The 13,390-nt window shown below is 37.7% G+C and overlaps 2 protein-coding genes across 4 annotated transcripts in view; one reads left to right on the top strand and one right to left on the bottom strand.

Annotated features, from left to right (window-relative positions):
* Positions 1 to 13,390, top strand: part of SEPTIN14 (septin 14) — a gene marked incomplete at both ends in the record, with an annotated part of 390,465 nt that overhangs the window by 74,357 nt on the left and 302,718 nt on the right. The window lies entirely within an intron of this gene.
* Positions 1 to 13,390, bottom strand: part of NIPSNAP2 (nipsnap homolog 2) — a 39,866-nt gene that overhangs the window by 4,324 nt on the left and 22,152 nt on the right. For 2 of the 3 annotated variants that reach the window (XM_081053027.1, XM_081053028.1), the window contains 5 exons: positions 13,072 to 13,166; positions 12,663 to 12,733; positions 11,787 to 11,927; positions 10,835 to 10,866; positions 3,787 to 3,881 (listed from right to left, as the gene is read on the bottom strand). In XM_081053027.1, the coding sequence (XP_080909153.1) occupies positions 3,787 to 3,881; positions 10,835 to 10,866; positions 11,787 to 11,927; positions 12,663 to 12,733; positions 13,072 to 13,166 (434 nt within the window). The remainder of the gene's footprint in view (positions 1 to 3,786; positions 3,882 to 10,834; positions 10,867 to 11,786; positions 11,928 to 12,662; positions 12,734 to 13,071; positions 13,167 to 13,390) is intronic. The other variant, XM_081053029.1, reaches the window with a different exon arrangement.

The raw sequence follows: 13,390 nt of genomic DNA, 5'->3' as shown, positions 1-13,390 counted from the left end.
GGTGGAAACCATCAGTCCTTGGTGTCATATGGTAGAATTCACATATCTCACTGGGTGCCTTGATTTCTGAATCCCAAACTGGGCAAGACCTTTCCAACTACTCACCCGGGAGATGCTTCCTAGGTATCTCAACAGTGTCAGTGTCTGTCTCAGTCAAGACTGACAGGCCACCCAGGGCTCCCTCCCTCAGTTCTACTTTCTGTTTTGGGATACACGTTTTCCCCTTGGGACTTCCTTCTCCCTGGGAGAAAACCTACTCTTGTAGGTCTAGCAATTTAACCATCTAAAGACAAAATTTCCCTCTAATAGTAACAGTATAATTTATTACATAAAGTTTTGAAGGTGCTGATAAATAGAAGGAAAAATAAATGTTTTGCCTCTTAACCCCAGAAGGAAAACACCACCACAATTCCTGTGACAAGCACCAGTGTTGTCATTGAGGTCAGACAGATGACAGGCGCACTGTGTGCTGAGCTGCCCCTTGCACAGGCTGGGGAGGCGTTGTTAGTTTTCTTAATTAAAAGAAATTCTTATTGTGGTCAAATATACATAAAATTTACTATTTTAACCATTTTAAAATATACAATTCAGTGGCATTAAGTATATTCACATTGTGCCACCGTCATTGCATCTACCTCTAAAACTTTTTCATCAACTCAAATTAAAACTCTGTATCCATTGAAAAAAAATGTCCCCTGTTCCTTGCTCACCTCTATTCTACCTTCCGTCTCTATGAAATTGCCTATTCTAGGTACTGTGTTTCCCCGAAAATCAGACCTAGCCGGACAATGAGCTCTAATGTGTCTTTTGGAGCAAAAATTACTATAAGATCCGGTATTACATTATATTATATTATACCCGGTCTTATATATATTATAGTAAGACCCGGTATTATAGTATATTAATTATATTATATAAGACCGGGTCTTATATTAATTTTTGCTCCAAAAGACACATTAGAGCTCACTGTCCTGCTAGGTCTCATTTTCGGGGAAACACGGTACCTTATATAAGTGGAATCATACAGTATTTATTGTTTTGTGGCTGGCTTATTTCACTCAGCATAATGTTTTTGAGATTCGTCCATGTTGTGTTTAGCATGTTCTAGAATTTCATTCCTTTCATGGCTGATTAAGATTCTAATTCTATGTATACAGCTCATTTTATTTATCGGCTCACCCGTCAATGGACTCTTGGGTTGAGGAGGCTTTTAAAGATAGCAGGCACTGGAGTTTGTTCATAAACTGAGGGCAGGAGGCCCCAACGTGGTGGTTGGGCAAACGCATGAATGGAGTCAGGCCCCGAGGATAGATGGCACCAAGTGCTCGGAAAGCAGACATGCTAAGGTCTGCGCCTGTCTCAGCTGTGGAATAGCTGTGGGTTCTGCTTGGTTTATTACCAGCTACGAATCACGGTATCTCATCTGTGGTGGGTGGTTCCAAGGATTCAGAGAATGATGGGTCAAGTAACCAACAGACTAGAGGTGCCTGGCGAATGCTGGTTCTTTTTCTTTCTTTTGTTTTTTTCAGTGCTTAAGCATTTAACTGAAATTAAAAAATGGCTGTATCTGTACATTAAATTTGTTGGAGAAGGTTACATCATTTAAAAAATATTTAATGTTACTGATGTTAGTTATTAGAAAATGCTGTACATGCATCATTTAAAATCATTTTAGTCCATTTTATGCTCTATGAACTTTCCGTTTGCCTTAGATAAATATTGCCATCCTGATCTTTTCTACAGAAGTTTTCTCATCATTTTTATTCATTTTGCTTTAATATTAAATGCTGGTTCTTTAAGAAAATGTGGGAAAGTGAGGTAAGTTTCAGAGGCAGGCACTGAGAATCCATCTCTGCATGTCTCAGTACTTTTTTCTACAAAGTATGAAGTGGGGAGTGAACATTTGGTATACTGAGAAGACACAGGTGCTGCCACATGGCCACTCTGGGACACTGACGTACCACGCTGTCCCGGCTTCTGCACCTGCGTTGTGGAGGACTATGGTGGGCTCGTCCTGCATCTGCTGTGAAGTCTTGAGTCGCCCCATGGGCTGAACTAAGGACTCTGCCCAGCGCTTGCCTTGGCCTGTCTGCCATCCCAGCCTCCTTCGCTGCGTCCCTACCCAGATTAGCTGTAGCACTGACGGGAAGGAGCGTGTGCACGGCTTGACCTCTGCCCGGAGCCGGACACATCAATCCCTGTGCTTACTCTTGGACAGAACATGCCTGGGGGTGTGTGCAGGAGCCATGCTCAGGCCTCTCCAGGCTCAGAGGAAGGGGGTGGGGAGAGGTTTGACTTTTCAGTCTATATCCTCTGGACAGAACATCCACTATCTAAAAAATACCGTGCCCTTACCTCAAACCCATAAAGGTTAAATTAGACCTAGTATAATTTTAAAAGGCAGGGACACAGGACACATTTCTTAAAGATTTGTTTCCTATAACTGATACTTAGGTCATTTGGCAGCTAGTGGAAAACCCGAGGTCAATGCTGCCCTCACTTCCTTTGCAGCTCTATCCTTTGGTGCAGGGTCTTCAACCTCGGCCTCAGAAGACACAGGCGCCACACGCCAGGGAAGCCCTGTGTGTGCAGCCTATTGAGCAGCTGGTCCAAGCAGTGAGTGGCGGGGGGTCTCCTCCCCACACCGTGAAGGTTTGGGGTGCTGCGTTCCAGCTACACAACGTAAGGACTACTTTTCTTATGCCAACCTTACCCAGGCCTAGATCCCTGGCAGGTATTCTACCACTCAGCCAGTCTGAACTGTCTGTAGTTTTCTGAGCACTTTTTTGTAATTTCCCTTGTCTCCATCACTGTTCCAGGTTTTCCTTCCCACCTTTGTCAATCCCATCTACATCTTGACGTCTCGCCAACATTCCACCTTTTATTGATTTCCCCCCAATATAGGTAACTTTATATCCCTTTATGTGTCAGGAGTACCCTGAATATCACTCCCTGTGTACTGATCACACACTGCCTCGTGGCACGCCATTCATGTTTGCTCGATCCCTCATTACACAGATCACCTTATCTTTGTGACCCTGCCAGGCGGACACGCCAGGCAGACAGGGTGTGGTGCTTGATGGGACCAAACAAGTCAGACTAACACCTTAGTTAACTGATATGGTCTGGAAATAAGTTATGCTTTTTAAACTCTAATAACCATTTATAAATGTGCCCATAATGTTCAGACAGTATCTACACCAAGCTGTTACTGAGGCCCAGTTCCTGTTCTAGCAGGGAGAGAAAAACAAATAGCCACAGCTGTGACAACTTGGCTCAGGAGAGTGACATTCATTGGGCGGGAGGGGGACTATCTGAGTCAGGCCTGAAGGACACCAGAGATGGAAAATGCAGAAGGGCCACTGGGACCATGGAACTAGACCCAGGCAGGCAACAAGTTCAAGTGCAGGGAGCTGTCTCTCAGGGTAAAATGCAGGACTGTCTCTGATGGAACAACGGGAAGCACCTAGAAAGGGAGGTAAGGGACCACTCTGCGAAAGGCACTCAGTAGCTTTAGCATCTTCCCTCTCCCATGGCTGCTAACTTCACCTCTTTCATTTCTTTCACCATTATCCCTACTTGGATGATCAGCTTACCATGTTTCACGAGTCTATGGACTTTTGCTGCTGACCTCCCGTCCTAGACAGTCCAGTACTTTCATCTGTGACGTTTGAATTTGCAAGTGTTTAAGATTCCTGACTTGAGATACATTTTACTGTATAGTACAACTTTAGTGATGAACTGTGAAATTCCAGTAATGCGAAAATGAAGGACAAATATAAATACCCCAAAGATGATGCACCATATATAACTGCCCAATCTGAGAGAAGAATCCTCCAACAGCTTCATTATTGTCCTGTCTGAAGCGAACTGCACGAGCCCTGTAAGAAAAAAAAAAGTTTAGATATAGAATTAGGTATGTTAAAAAGAATCAGAAAATTTCCTCCACACTGAGCAAGTCACGAGAACATGACTAATTGTTTTTTAATTATCAGATGCAATAATTATTTGAATGTATATAAAATGTAAATGGACCTTTCTGTAGCTATGCCAACCATTTCTGTGAGAAGTGGACAGTAATTAGTGACTATTAAAATAAAAACGTGAGGATACAGGGTTGCAATGCTGATTTTTCACATAAAATCAAGGAAACTGGGAAAGGACAAAACCAGTAAACTTAAAAATTGCTTTTCCAAGAACATGCTGTGAGAAAGTGAGGGAACCTCGATATGAGGATACTCAAGATGTGATGGAAACAGGGACCACCCCTCGAGAATGGGGTTTAAGAGATGAAGACAGCACACCTTCAAGCAGCCAGTGACATCTGAGAAACACACAAGCTCTCTGAACTACAAAGGGGGCTTTGTAACCTCTTGTGAAACAGAGAGCCATCAAAGTGGAGCTTTTTGGCAATACACCATCACTACCAAACTGAAACTGCCTTTTTTTTCTTACCAGAGAAAACCATTAGGAAAATGAATATCAAATGACATTCATTCATTATGTACTATGGGTAGAAGAAAGTGTGTATACATGTTGTGTCTACATGTATAACATGAAATTGTGATTAAATTGCTCAAAAATTGGTATTTGTCTTAAACTTTTCTTTTTAAGACTTCCTCTTGCAAAAGGTATCAGCTCTTCAATTTGGACACCTTCTTTCATATTTGTTCCAGGTACTTTATATTTAGTGATGCGTCTGAAACCCTAAAAATGTTTAAAATGCTTATCTTCCTGAAAGCAGTTCTCTATAATCCAAGTTGAAAAAAATCTGTATCATCGCTACCCAGGCTTTGGCCTGAAGTCTGTCACATCAGGGTCCGAGTTGACAGCACTTGAGAAGATGAATTCATTCTAACTCATTTAAAATTAAGAGCTAGGACAGCCCGGTGGCTCAGGCGGTTGGAACACCGTGCTCCTAACGCCTTCGGCCGCTGGTTCAATCCCCAATTGAACTGCGCCCTCTTCAGCTAAGACTGTGAGAGCCTGGAGCTGGGCTGCCACAAAAAATATAAATAAATAAATAAAGAGCTGTTATATGGTGATGGAAGGAGAACTGACTCTGGGTGGTGAACACACAATGGGATTTATAGATGATATAATACAGAATTGTACACCTGAAATCTATGTAAATTTACTAACAATTGTCACCCCAATAAATCTAATTAAAAAAAAAAAGCTGGAGCATATGAACGTGTATACTAATCTACTAGTGTCTATAAACTCTCTACTCTCTAGGGACAAGATGTCCGAGTGTCTGCATGGGTCACTGCTAAATTATATCAAATTCCTTAACCTTTGCATTTAGAATTAAATGATCAATATCTTCACAAAAATTACAAATCTGACTGGTAAATTACTGAAATTAAGCAAATCACATTAATGTGCATTATAATTCTACTCAGAAGGAAAAAACCTCTTTCACTGATAGTGACAAATATCAGGATTCTTCGTTTCATTCTGAATTTTTCTAATTCAGTTACAGTAGGGAAAGAAAACTATACACTTGCCTCAGCAGGTAGTAATCAGAAGCATGTACTCAAGAGATCACCATCTTACAACAGTTACCTATGTGCCAAAATATAAATTCAATGCTGAACTGACTTTCTAATTTTTAAAATAACTGAAGAATAACCTCCTCATGGATTCCATGGTGGGCAAGTTTTAATTCGTAGCATGCAAAAATAGAACTACTCTCGAGTGATCCTACTCTATGGGCAACTAAATTATATATGTAAGCCCTCTCTCCTTAATAAGATATACCTATAATAGGAGTGTATGAAAGCAGAGTTTGCAACCCCAAAATATGCCTTTTGGGACATCATTTTAAGAGGGTTATTTTTAAGAAATGAAAGGCTCAGGAGAAACCTTTGACCTTCCCCCTAACTGCTTAAAGGAATTTAGATAGAGGACCTGATCCAGGAAGGGAGCTCTCATCACAGATAAGTACCGTGTTTCCGAAAATAATACCTAATCGGAAAATAAGCCCTAGAATGATTTTTCAGGATGACATGCCCTGACAATAAGCCCTAATGTGTCTTTTGGAGTAAAAATTAATATAAGACCCGGTCTTATTTTCGGGGAAACACAGTATAGTGCAATATGAACTGCGATAGATGGGGAGGAACCTAGCAAAGCCCATCTGTTCAAAGCTCTCTGTGTCTGTCGGTAAAGATGGCCCAGCAAACATTTACCAAACATTTGTTTTCATCTCCATTGGAATTGCCTTCCTGCCCTTTGAAATCTCAAACCACAATCCTCCTTCTCCCTGGCTCAAGATGGCAGAGAAGCCTTAACTGCCCAATCTGTCCTGGGGTCTCATATTCTTATAGACCCCCCCTAGGTACATACATACATAATAAATTTGGTCATTTTCTCGTTAATTAGATTATGAGCCCAGCCAGAACTTAGAAGGGTAAGAGGAAAATGAGTTTTCCTCCCATATATACAATCAAATATCTATTTATTAGTTTTCAAATTAAAAGAAACTCTAGCTTGCATTGTTTCGCCTTTGATGACCCAAGAAAAAAATTAATTAGAAATAAAGATCACAGGACCATTTTTTTGGAGCTAGAGCGATCTTAAAAATTATCTAGTCCAATGCGAGAAATTTCATAACAGAAAAAAGAACATATGTAAGTTGAAAGTAAGTGAAAGTCACAGTTTCTCACTTAAAGTTAAAGAAACAAAGGGTCAACAGCTGACTAATGGGCGATAATGTATTCTTATATTTCTTAATTATTGAGGTTTTATATCTTGTTTGTCTTTTCTCTTATTACAATAGTCAGGATTTCCAAAAACAACATAAAACTCTAATGGTGAAAGTTGGTAGTATTGTTTTAATGGTAATGAGCATGCTTCCTGTGTTTCATCATTAAGTTTAATGCTGTTAAAATGGAGATGGATAGTTTTATTATTTACATCAGGGCCAGCAAACTACAGCCCTTGGGCTAAATCCCACCCTCTGAAATTAGTTTTTATGGTCCAGGGGCTAGGAATAGTTTTTACATTTTTAAATGCTTGAAGAAAAATCAAATCAAAAGAATAGCTCATGACACATGAAAATTATGAAATTCAAATTTCAGCGTCCATAAATCAATTTTTGTTGGGACATAGTCACACTTACTCATTTACAAATTGCCCATGGTTGCTTTCGCACTGAAACAGCAGAGTTAAGTAACTGTGACCAACACAGGAGGGTCCACAAAGCCTACAGTATTTACTATCTGGTCCTTTACAGAAAAGTCTGCTAACCCCCGATTTAAATAAAATATTCTGTATTCCTAATTTTAAGGTGTTTAATTAGGAATTATTATCTCTAATAAATCTGGTGTCAATCCTTACCAAATGCCTTCTGAACATACATTAAGATGATTTTTTCATTTAATTAAGGAATATTTCAACCATTCCAATCACCTAGGTTTTAAAACATTAATACTTTACGTTTTATTATATTTGCTTCTGATCTTTTCAAAAGGAGATGAACACTGCAGCTTCCTTTATATTCCTCCTCACGCCAGTCCTCTTCTTCTTTCCCCCATCAGTTAACTCTTTGGAAGTAGTTACCTCTCTTTTGAAGATAAGAGTCTTCCTCCATGGTTTTATATTTCTACTTCATATGCATGTATCCATAAACAAGTTATATCTTTTTATATAGCTCTTGTTAAATAGCTTACCTATATAACTTTTTTGTTATATCTTTCTAAAAATTTACATAAAAGGCATCATGTTGTACATATTGTTCTTTAATGAACTCTTAGCTTGGTGTTTTCAAGATTTATCCATTAACAGGAACAGACCAGATTTACTTTAACTGCTGTGTAAGCTTCCACTGCATGAATATACTATAATCTTTTCCACTAAGGCATACAGATTGTTTACTATTTTGGCAACTGTGATTGACCTGTTTTTTCCCTCACGTAACCACTCGTTCCTGCCACCCATTCAACATTCCATGATCACCGATGGTGTACCAGGTCTGGTACAGTTGTAGAACTGGAAAGCGAAGATTCTGCTGGGGGTGATAAATGCTTTAACAAAGGCAAGAGGAAACGTGCCAGAGCATGTGTGGGCATCTCTTCCAGCTTCGACTGGGTTATATCAACCCATTTCCTAACTTTGAATCACTCCTGGATTCTTATATAAATTTTTTTAAGTGAGGTATATCACTAGCAGCTTTATCGAGGTATATTTTGTACACCATTCAATCCACCTTAGTGTACAATTCCCTGCTTTTAAAGCACACTTACAAATTTGTGCAGCCATCACCACAATCTCACTGTGCTGAAAGATCCCTGTGCCCATCTGAAGTCATCTTCTGTCCCCAACCAGCCCCTGGCAACCCCTAAGCTTTCTGTTTCTACAGCTTTGCCTTTTCTGGACATTTCATACAAATGGAACCATAGAATATGTGCTCCTTTGTACTGGACTCTGTCATATAGCATGTTTTTCAGGTTCATATACATTGTAGTATGTATCAGTACTTTATTCCTTTTTATTGCTGAATAATATTCCATTATATGGATATGCAGGTTTATCCATTCATTTGCTAATGAGCATTCAGCTTGTTTCTACTTTTTGTCTATTATGAAACATGCTGTCATCATCGTGTTTGAGTTGAATCGCTGTATGCTTCCATTTTCTTAGGTATATATACCTAGGAGTACGTAATCATGATTGGGTCATATGGTAACTCAATGCTTAACATTTTGAGGAACTGCCAGGCTGTTTTCCAAAGTGGCGGCACCATTTTATGTGCTTACGAGCAATGTATGAGGGTACCAATTTATCCATGATCTCACTAACATATGCTCTTGCATGTCTTTTTAGTTTACAGCCACTCTAGTGAAGTGGTGTCTCACTGTGGTTTTACTTTGCATTTCCATAATAACTAAGGATGTTTGGCACCTTTTCATGTGCTCATTAGACATTTCTATATCGCCTTTGGTGAAGCGTCTATTCAAATCCTTTGCCCATTTCAAAATTATTTTTAATTTATGATTTTTATTTATTTTTATTGTAGTAAAAGAACATAACATTAAATTTACCTCAATTATTTTCAACTGTACAGTTCAATAGTGCTAAATATATTCACATTGCTGTGCAATAGATCTCTAAAACTTTTTCATCTTGTACAACTGAAACTTTATACCTACTAAACACTAACTCCCGGGGTGGCCGGTTGGCTCAGTTGATTAAAGTGCAGTGCTTATAACACCAAGGTCACCGGTTCGATTCCCATATGAGACAGTGAGCTGCACCCTCCACAACTAGATTGAAAACAATGACTTGACTTGGAACTGATGGGTCCTGGAGAAACACGACACTGTTCCCCAATATTCCCTAATAAAAAATTTAAAAAAAACAAAAAAAGACAAAAACAAAACAACAACAAAAAAAAACACTAACTCCCCTCCATCCAGCCCCTGGAAACCACATTTTCATTTTCTGTTTCTATGATTTTGATTATTTTACATACTTTGTATTAGTGGAATCATACAGTATTCTTCTTTGTGTCTAGTTTATTTCACTTCGCATAATGTCCTCAAGAGTCATCCATATTGTAGCATGCGGCAGGATTTCTTTCTTTGTAGAGGCTGCATAACATTCCATTATATGTAAATACCACATTTTCTTTATCCATTCATCTGTCTATGGATATTTGGGTTGTTTCCATATTTTGGTTACTGTGAATAATACTGCCATGAACATGGGTGTGCAAATGTCTTTTTGAGATGCTGCTTTGAATTCTTTTGAATATATACCAAGAATTACAAAAGTTTTTAATTTTGACGAATTGCATTTTATCAGTTTTTTTCTTTTGTGGATCATGATTTGGTGTTATATAGGTAAGGACTCATTACCTAACCCTATGTGACAAAGATTTTCTCCTATGTTTCTTCTAAAAGTTTTATATTTAGCTCTTACACTTAAGTCTACAATTCATTTTTGATTAATTTTTGTATATAAAGTGAGGTAGGGGTCTAAATTCATCTTTTTCCAAAGGTACCAGTTGTCTCCACACCCAGTGTTGGGAAAAGACTACCTGTTCCCATTGAACTGCTTTGCTACATTTGTTGAAAACTAACTGCTCATAGATGTGAGTTTATTTCTGCACTTTCAATTTGATTCCATTGATCTGTATGCCTGTCCTTATGCCAGTACCATGCTGTCTTGATTAGCTTAGTTCTGTAGTCAATTTTGAAATCGAGAAGTGTGAGTTCTCCAACTTAGTGCTTCTTTTTAAAGGTTGTTTTACCTATTTGGGGTCCTTTGTATTTCCAAAGCCTTCTGGAAATTTGATTGGGATTGTGTTGAATCTGTCGATTGGTTGGGGGAAAAACTGGTATTTTGTTACTTAAACTAAGAACAACAAAAAAAGAAGCTACCGTATCAAGGTGGTGCTTTGTTTACATGACAAAAGCAACATTTCAGAAAACAATGTCCAACAAGAATGTGAAATAACCTCATGCAACAATGGGTTTTGTTTAAAAAAAAGTCCTTATCTCCTACAGAGATATACTAACATACTTATGGATGAAATGGTATGTTGTCTGGGATTTACTTCCCAATCATCTGGGTTGGGGGAGTTAGACTTAAGCAGGATTGACTATGTGTTGATAATTATTGAAGCTAAGTAAGGGGGAGATCCATGGGATTATTCTCTCTAGTTTTGTATATGTTTTAAAATATTCATAATACAAATGTCAAACAAAATAACAGTCGAGTATCAAATCATGGCATCATCCCCAGATTTTATTCCTAGAATTAACACTATGCCCTAATATAATCTATTAACAAGACTTACAAACTCACCATTTAGTAATATACTCACCAGTAATTGCCCCACTCAATCATAGTTCCTGGCTGAAAAGAAATTTGAATTTTGGTTTGTTATTTCTTTTGTGAAGAAATATGGAACAGCAGTGTAAAAATATCAAATGACAAAACTAACTTAAAATTTAACTTTTAACAATGTGAGATGTAACAAATTAAAAAATGTAACAAAAAATATTATTCACTGTGTTCATACCTTTCCCACAGTGGGAGTAATATTCTATGGCTTCCTATAGGCAGACTACATATATTGTAAGTCATTCAAATTATAGTTATCATAACCATAGTTAGGCCCATGACTTAAGTCATGATTAAACTCTTGGTACCCATTCAGACTGTGAAATAAAATTTAAAAAATGTTTAATTTAACTATACTTAATAAGGACATCACTTTCTTTTTTCCAGTATAATGGTGATTGTTACACCACTGAGATCTACTGATATGTATTCCTTTTAACAATGTTGCTATCTGGGGCTTTCGTTCTAGTAGTCACTTAGTGGGCAAATATCTAAAAAGTCTCACAAAATATTATTTATTCCCTTTTAATCTAATGGTTCTGTACAATTTACTCAACAATCACACATTTATTAGTTGCTTTAGTTCAATTACAATACCGTAGGTGCTACATAATGTACTTAGTCCTGCATTTTAGATCTTTCCTCTTAAAAACAGAAATACCATATGGAAAAATGTCAAATAATACATGTTATGTATAAGATTATAAAAGATGAGAGAGCTTAGCAGAAGAGAAAGAATGAGAAATTAAGATTTTTTAAAAAAGGAAGTAAGAGGAGGACTGGATAGGGGAGAAAAGAAGCCTGTGAAAATATGCCAGATACATACTCGTATATCACAGAATGCACACTCAACTTTTTAGGTCAGCACTAAGGGGTGCTCATGCTTCTTCACAGAAGAATGAGGGACAGGTAACTTGTATTTCAGTACTTACTCGGAGTTGGTATGATCTGAGTTCATATATGTTAGGTCCTGACCGTGGAGCAGGCTCATTCCAGAAGCTAAATTCTAACAGCAGCTGATTCTTCCTAGAGAGAAGCATGTTGCTTCTTGCCTTCCGGAATTCTATAAATTCCTTTGACAGAAAAAAATGTGCTGATGAAATCTTCTAATATTTATACATAAGCCCACTTTAGTAACATTTATACCCCTTCTATAATACTATTATAAATAGAGCCCCATTTGGCCTGAGACAATCCCAGTTTACATCTTGTCAAACTGCCGTAATGACTATTAGCATTCCTTTTCACTCTCAAGTGTCTAGGTTTAGATGATGAACTACATGGGTCATCCTAATTATTTATATGACAACATAAACAAATTTAATTTCCCACTTTTTAGGTTCTCCTAACAGTGTTTGACAGCATAATAGAGGTAGAGACTACAAAACATCAAATAATTCAAAAGCCATTTATATTTGGACTGGGAAGCTATACAAAAGGTTTTCTTTCCTAACCATGTATGGTTGTTTGACATGCACCTATTAGTGAAGAGAGGGACAGGATAGCAAAGTTAGCCCAAGGTTTCTAAAGCAGGGATGGCTGTGTCCACCATGCTGACCTACCAGTTTCAAAGTACTAGCTTATCAATTTCAAAGTACAACTGACTTGTACAATAAGAATTGTTACTTTAATAGTATTACAACTGGTTACTTCATATTTGAATACAATGTCAAGAGTTCAAATAATAAGTTTTCCTACCAAAAAGCAGTTTACTAATGCTAAAAAAATTGATGACAGAATAGTCATTTAATTCTTTACTAATATTTACTGTATCATTAGTATAAGTAAACATTTTTCAAAATCATTACCTGATTTCCTCTGAGTTTATTCATGACCTCCGTGAGGGCAGGATAGCCTCCTTCATACCTCCAGAGGTGGACTGGAATATATTTTAAAAGATAAAGTAAATTGAGAGTTTCATACTCTTACCTTGAAAATAGTCTAGATACGCATAATGTTAACACATTACAAAACTGAAATGTGCCATGTGTTGGCCTACGAGTTACATGACAAAGTTTCAATAACAGATTGAAACATTAAAAACAATAAAAATAGGAGGTTTTGCAATGAATTACTGGAGAAATTTCTTCAAACATAAAACTAGACCGAACTTGGAAAGCTTTGATTATAAAAACAAGCTTTAAGTTAAATATTATTTAAGTTGTTACAGTAAAGGCTTAAGGAATAAGTGTTATTCCAAAGACTTCTGCTTCCTACCAGCTTGGTCCTGCTCGCCATACCACGTGTTCCAAGTCCCCACCAACGTACAAGGGTAATGTTTATCTTCATGAATCTTTGGCAACACCTCTTGACTTAAAGAGAAGAAAGAGCAACACTAATCAGCCAACAAAATTATAGTAGGTGGACAACACATGATAGTAACAGGAAAAAGGCCATCTACTCTGCGTTCTGACAATTGACTTCAGAATATATTTATGATAAAACAACATGAAGAATTAACCTTTTAGGTGAATGAATTCTGTTCTCTGAAATCCCACTTATCAAAAGCTTAGGTTTCTGATACACCCAGCTATCC

The sequence above is a fragment of the Rhinolophus hipposideros genome (genome assembly GCF_964194185.1).
Source record: "Rhinolophus hipposideros genome assembly, chromosome: 7".
Taxonomy (NCBI): Eukaryota; Metazoa; Chordata; class Mammalia; order Chiroptera; family Rhinolophidae; genus Rhinolophus; species Rhinolophus hipposideros.
Note: the sequence above shows the minus strand (reverse complement) of the source record. Positions and strands in the feature narration are given on the sequence as shown.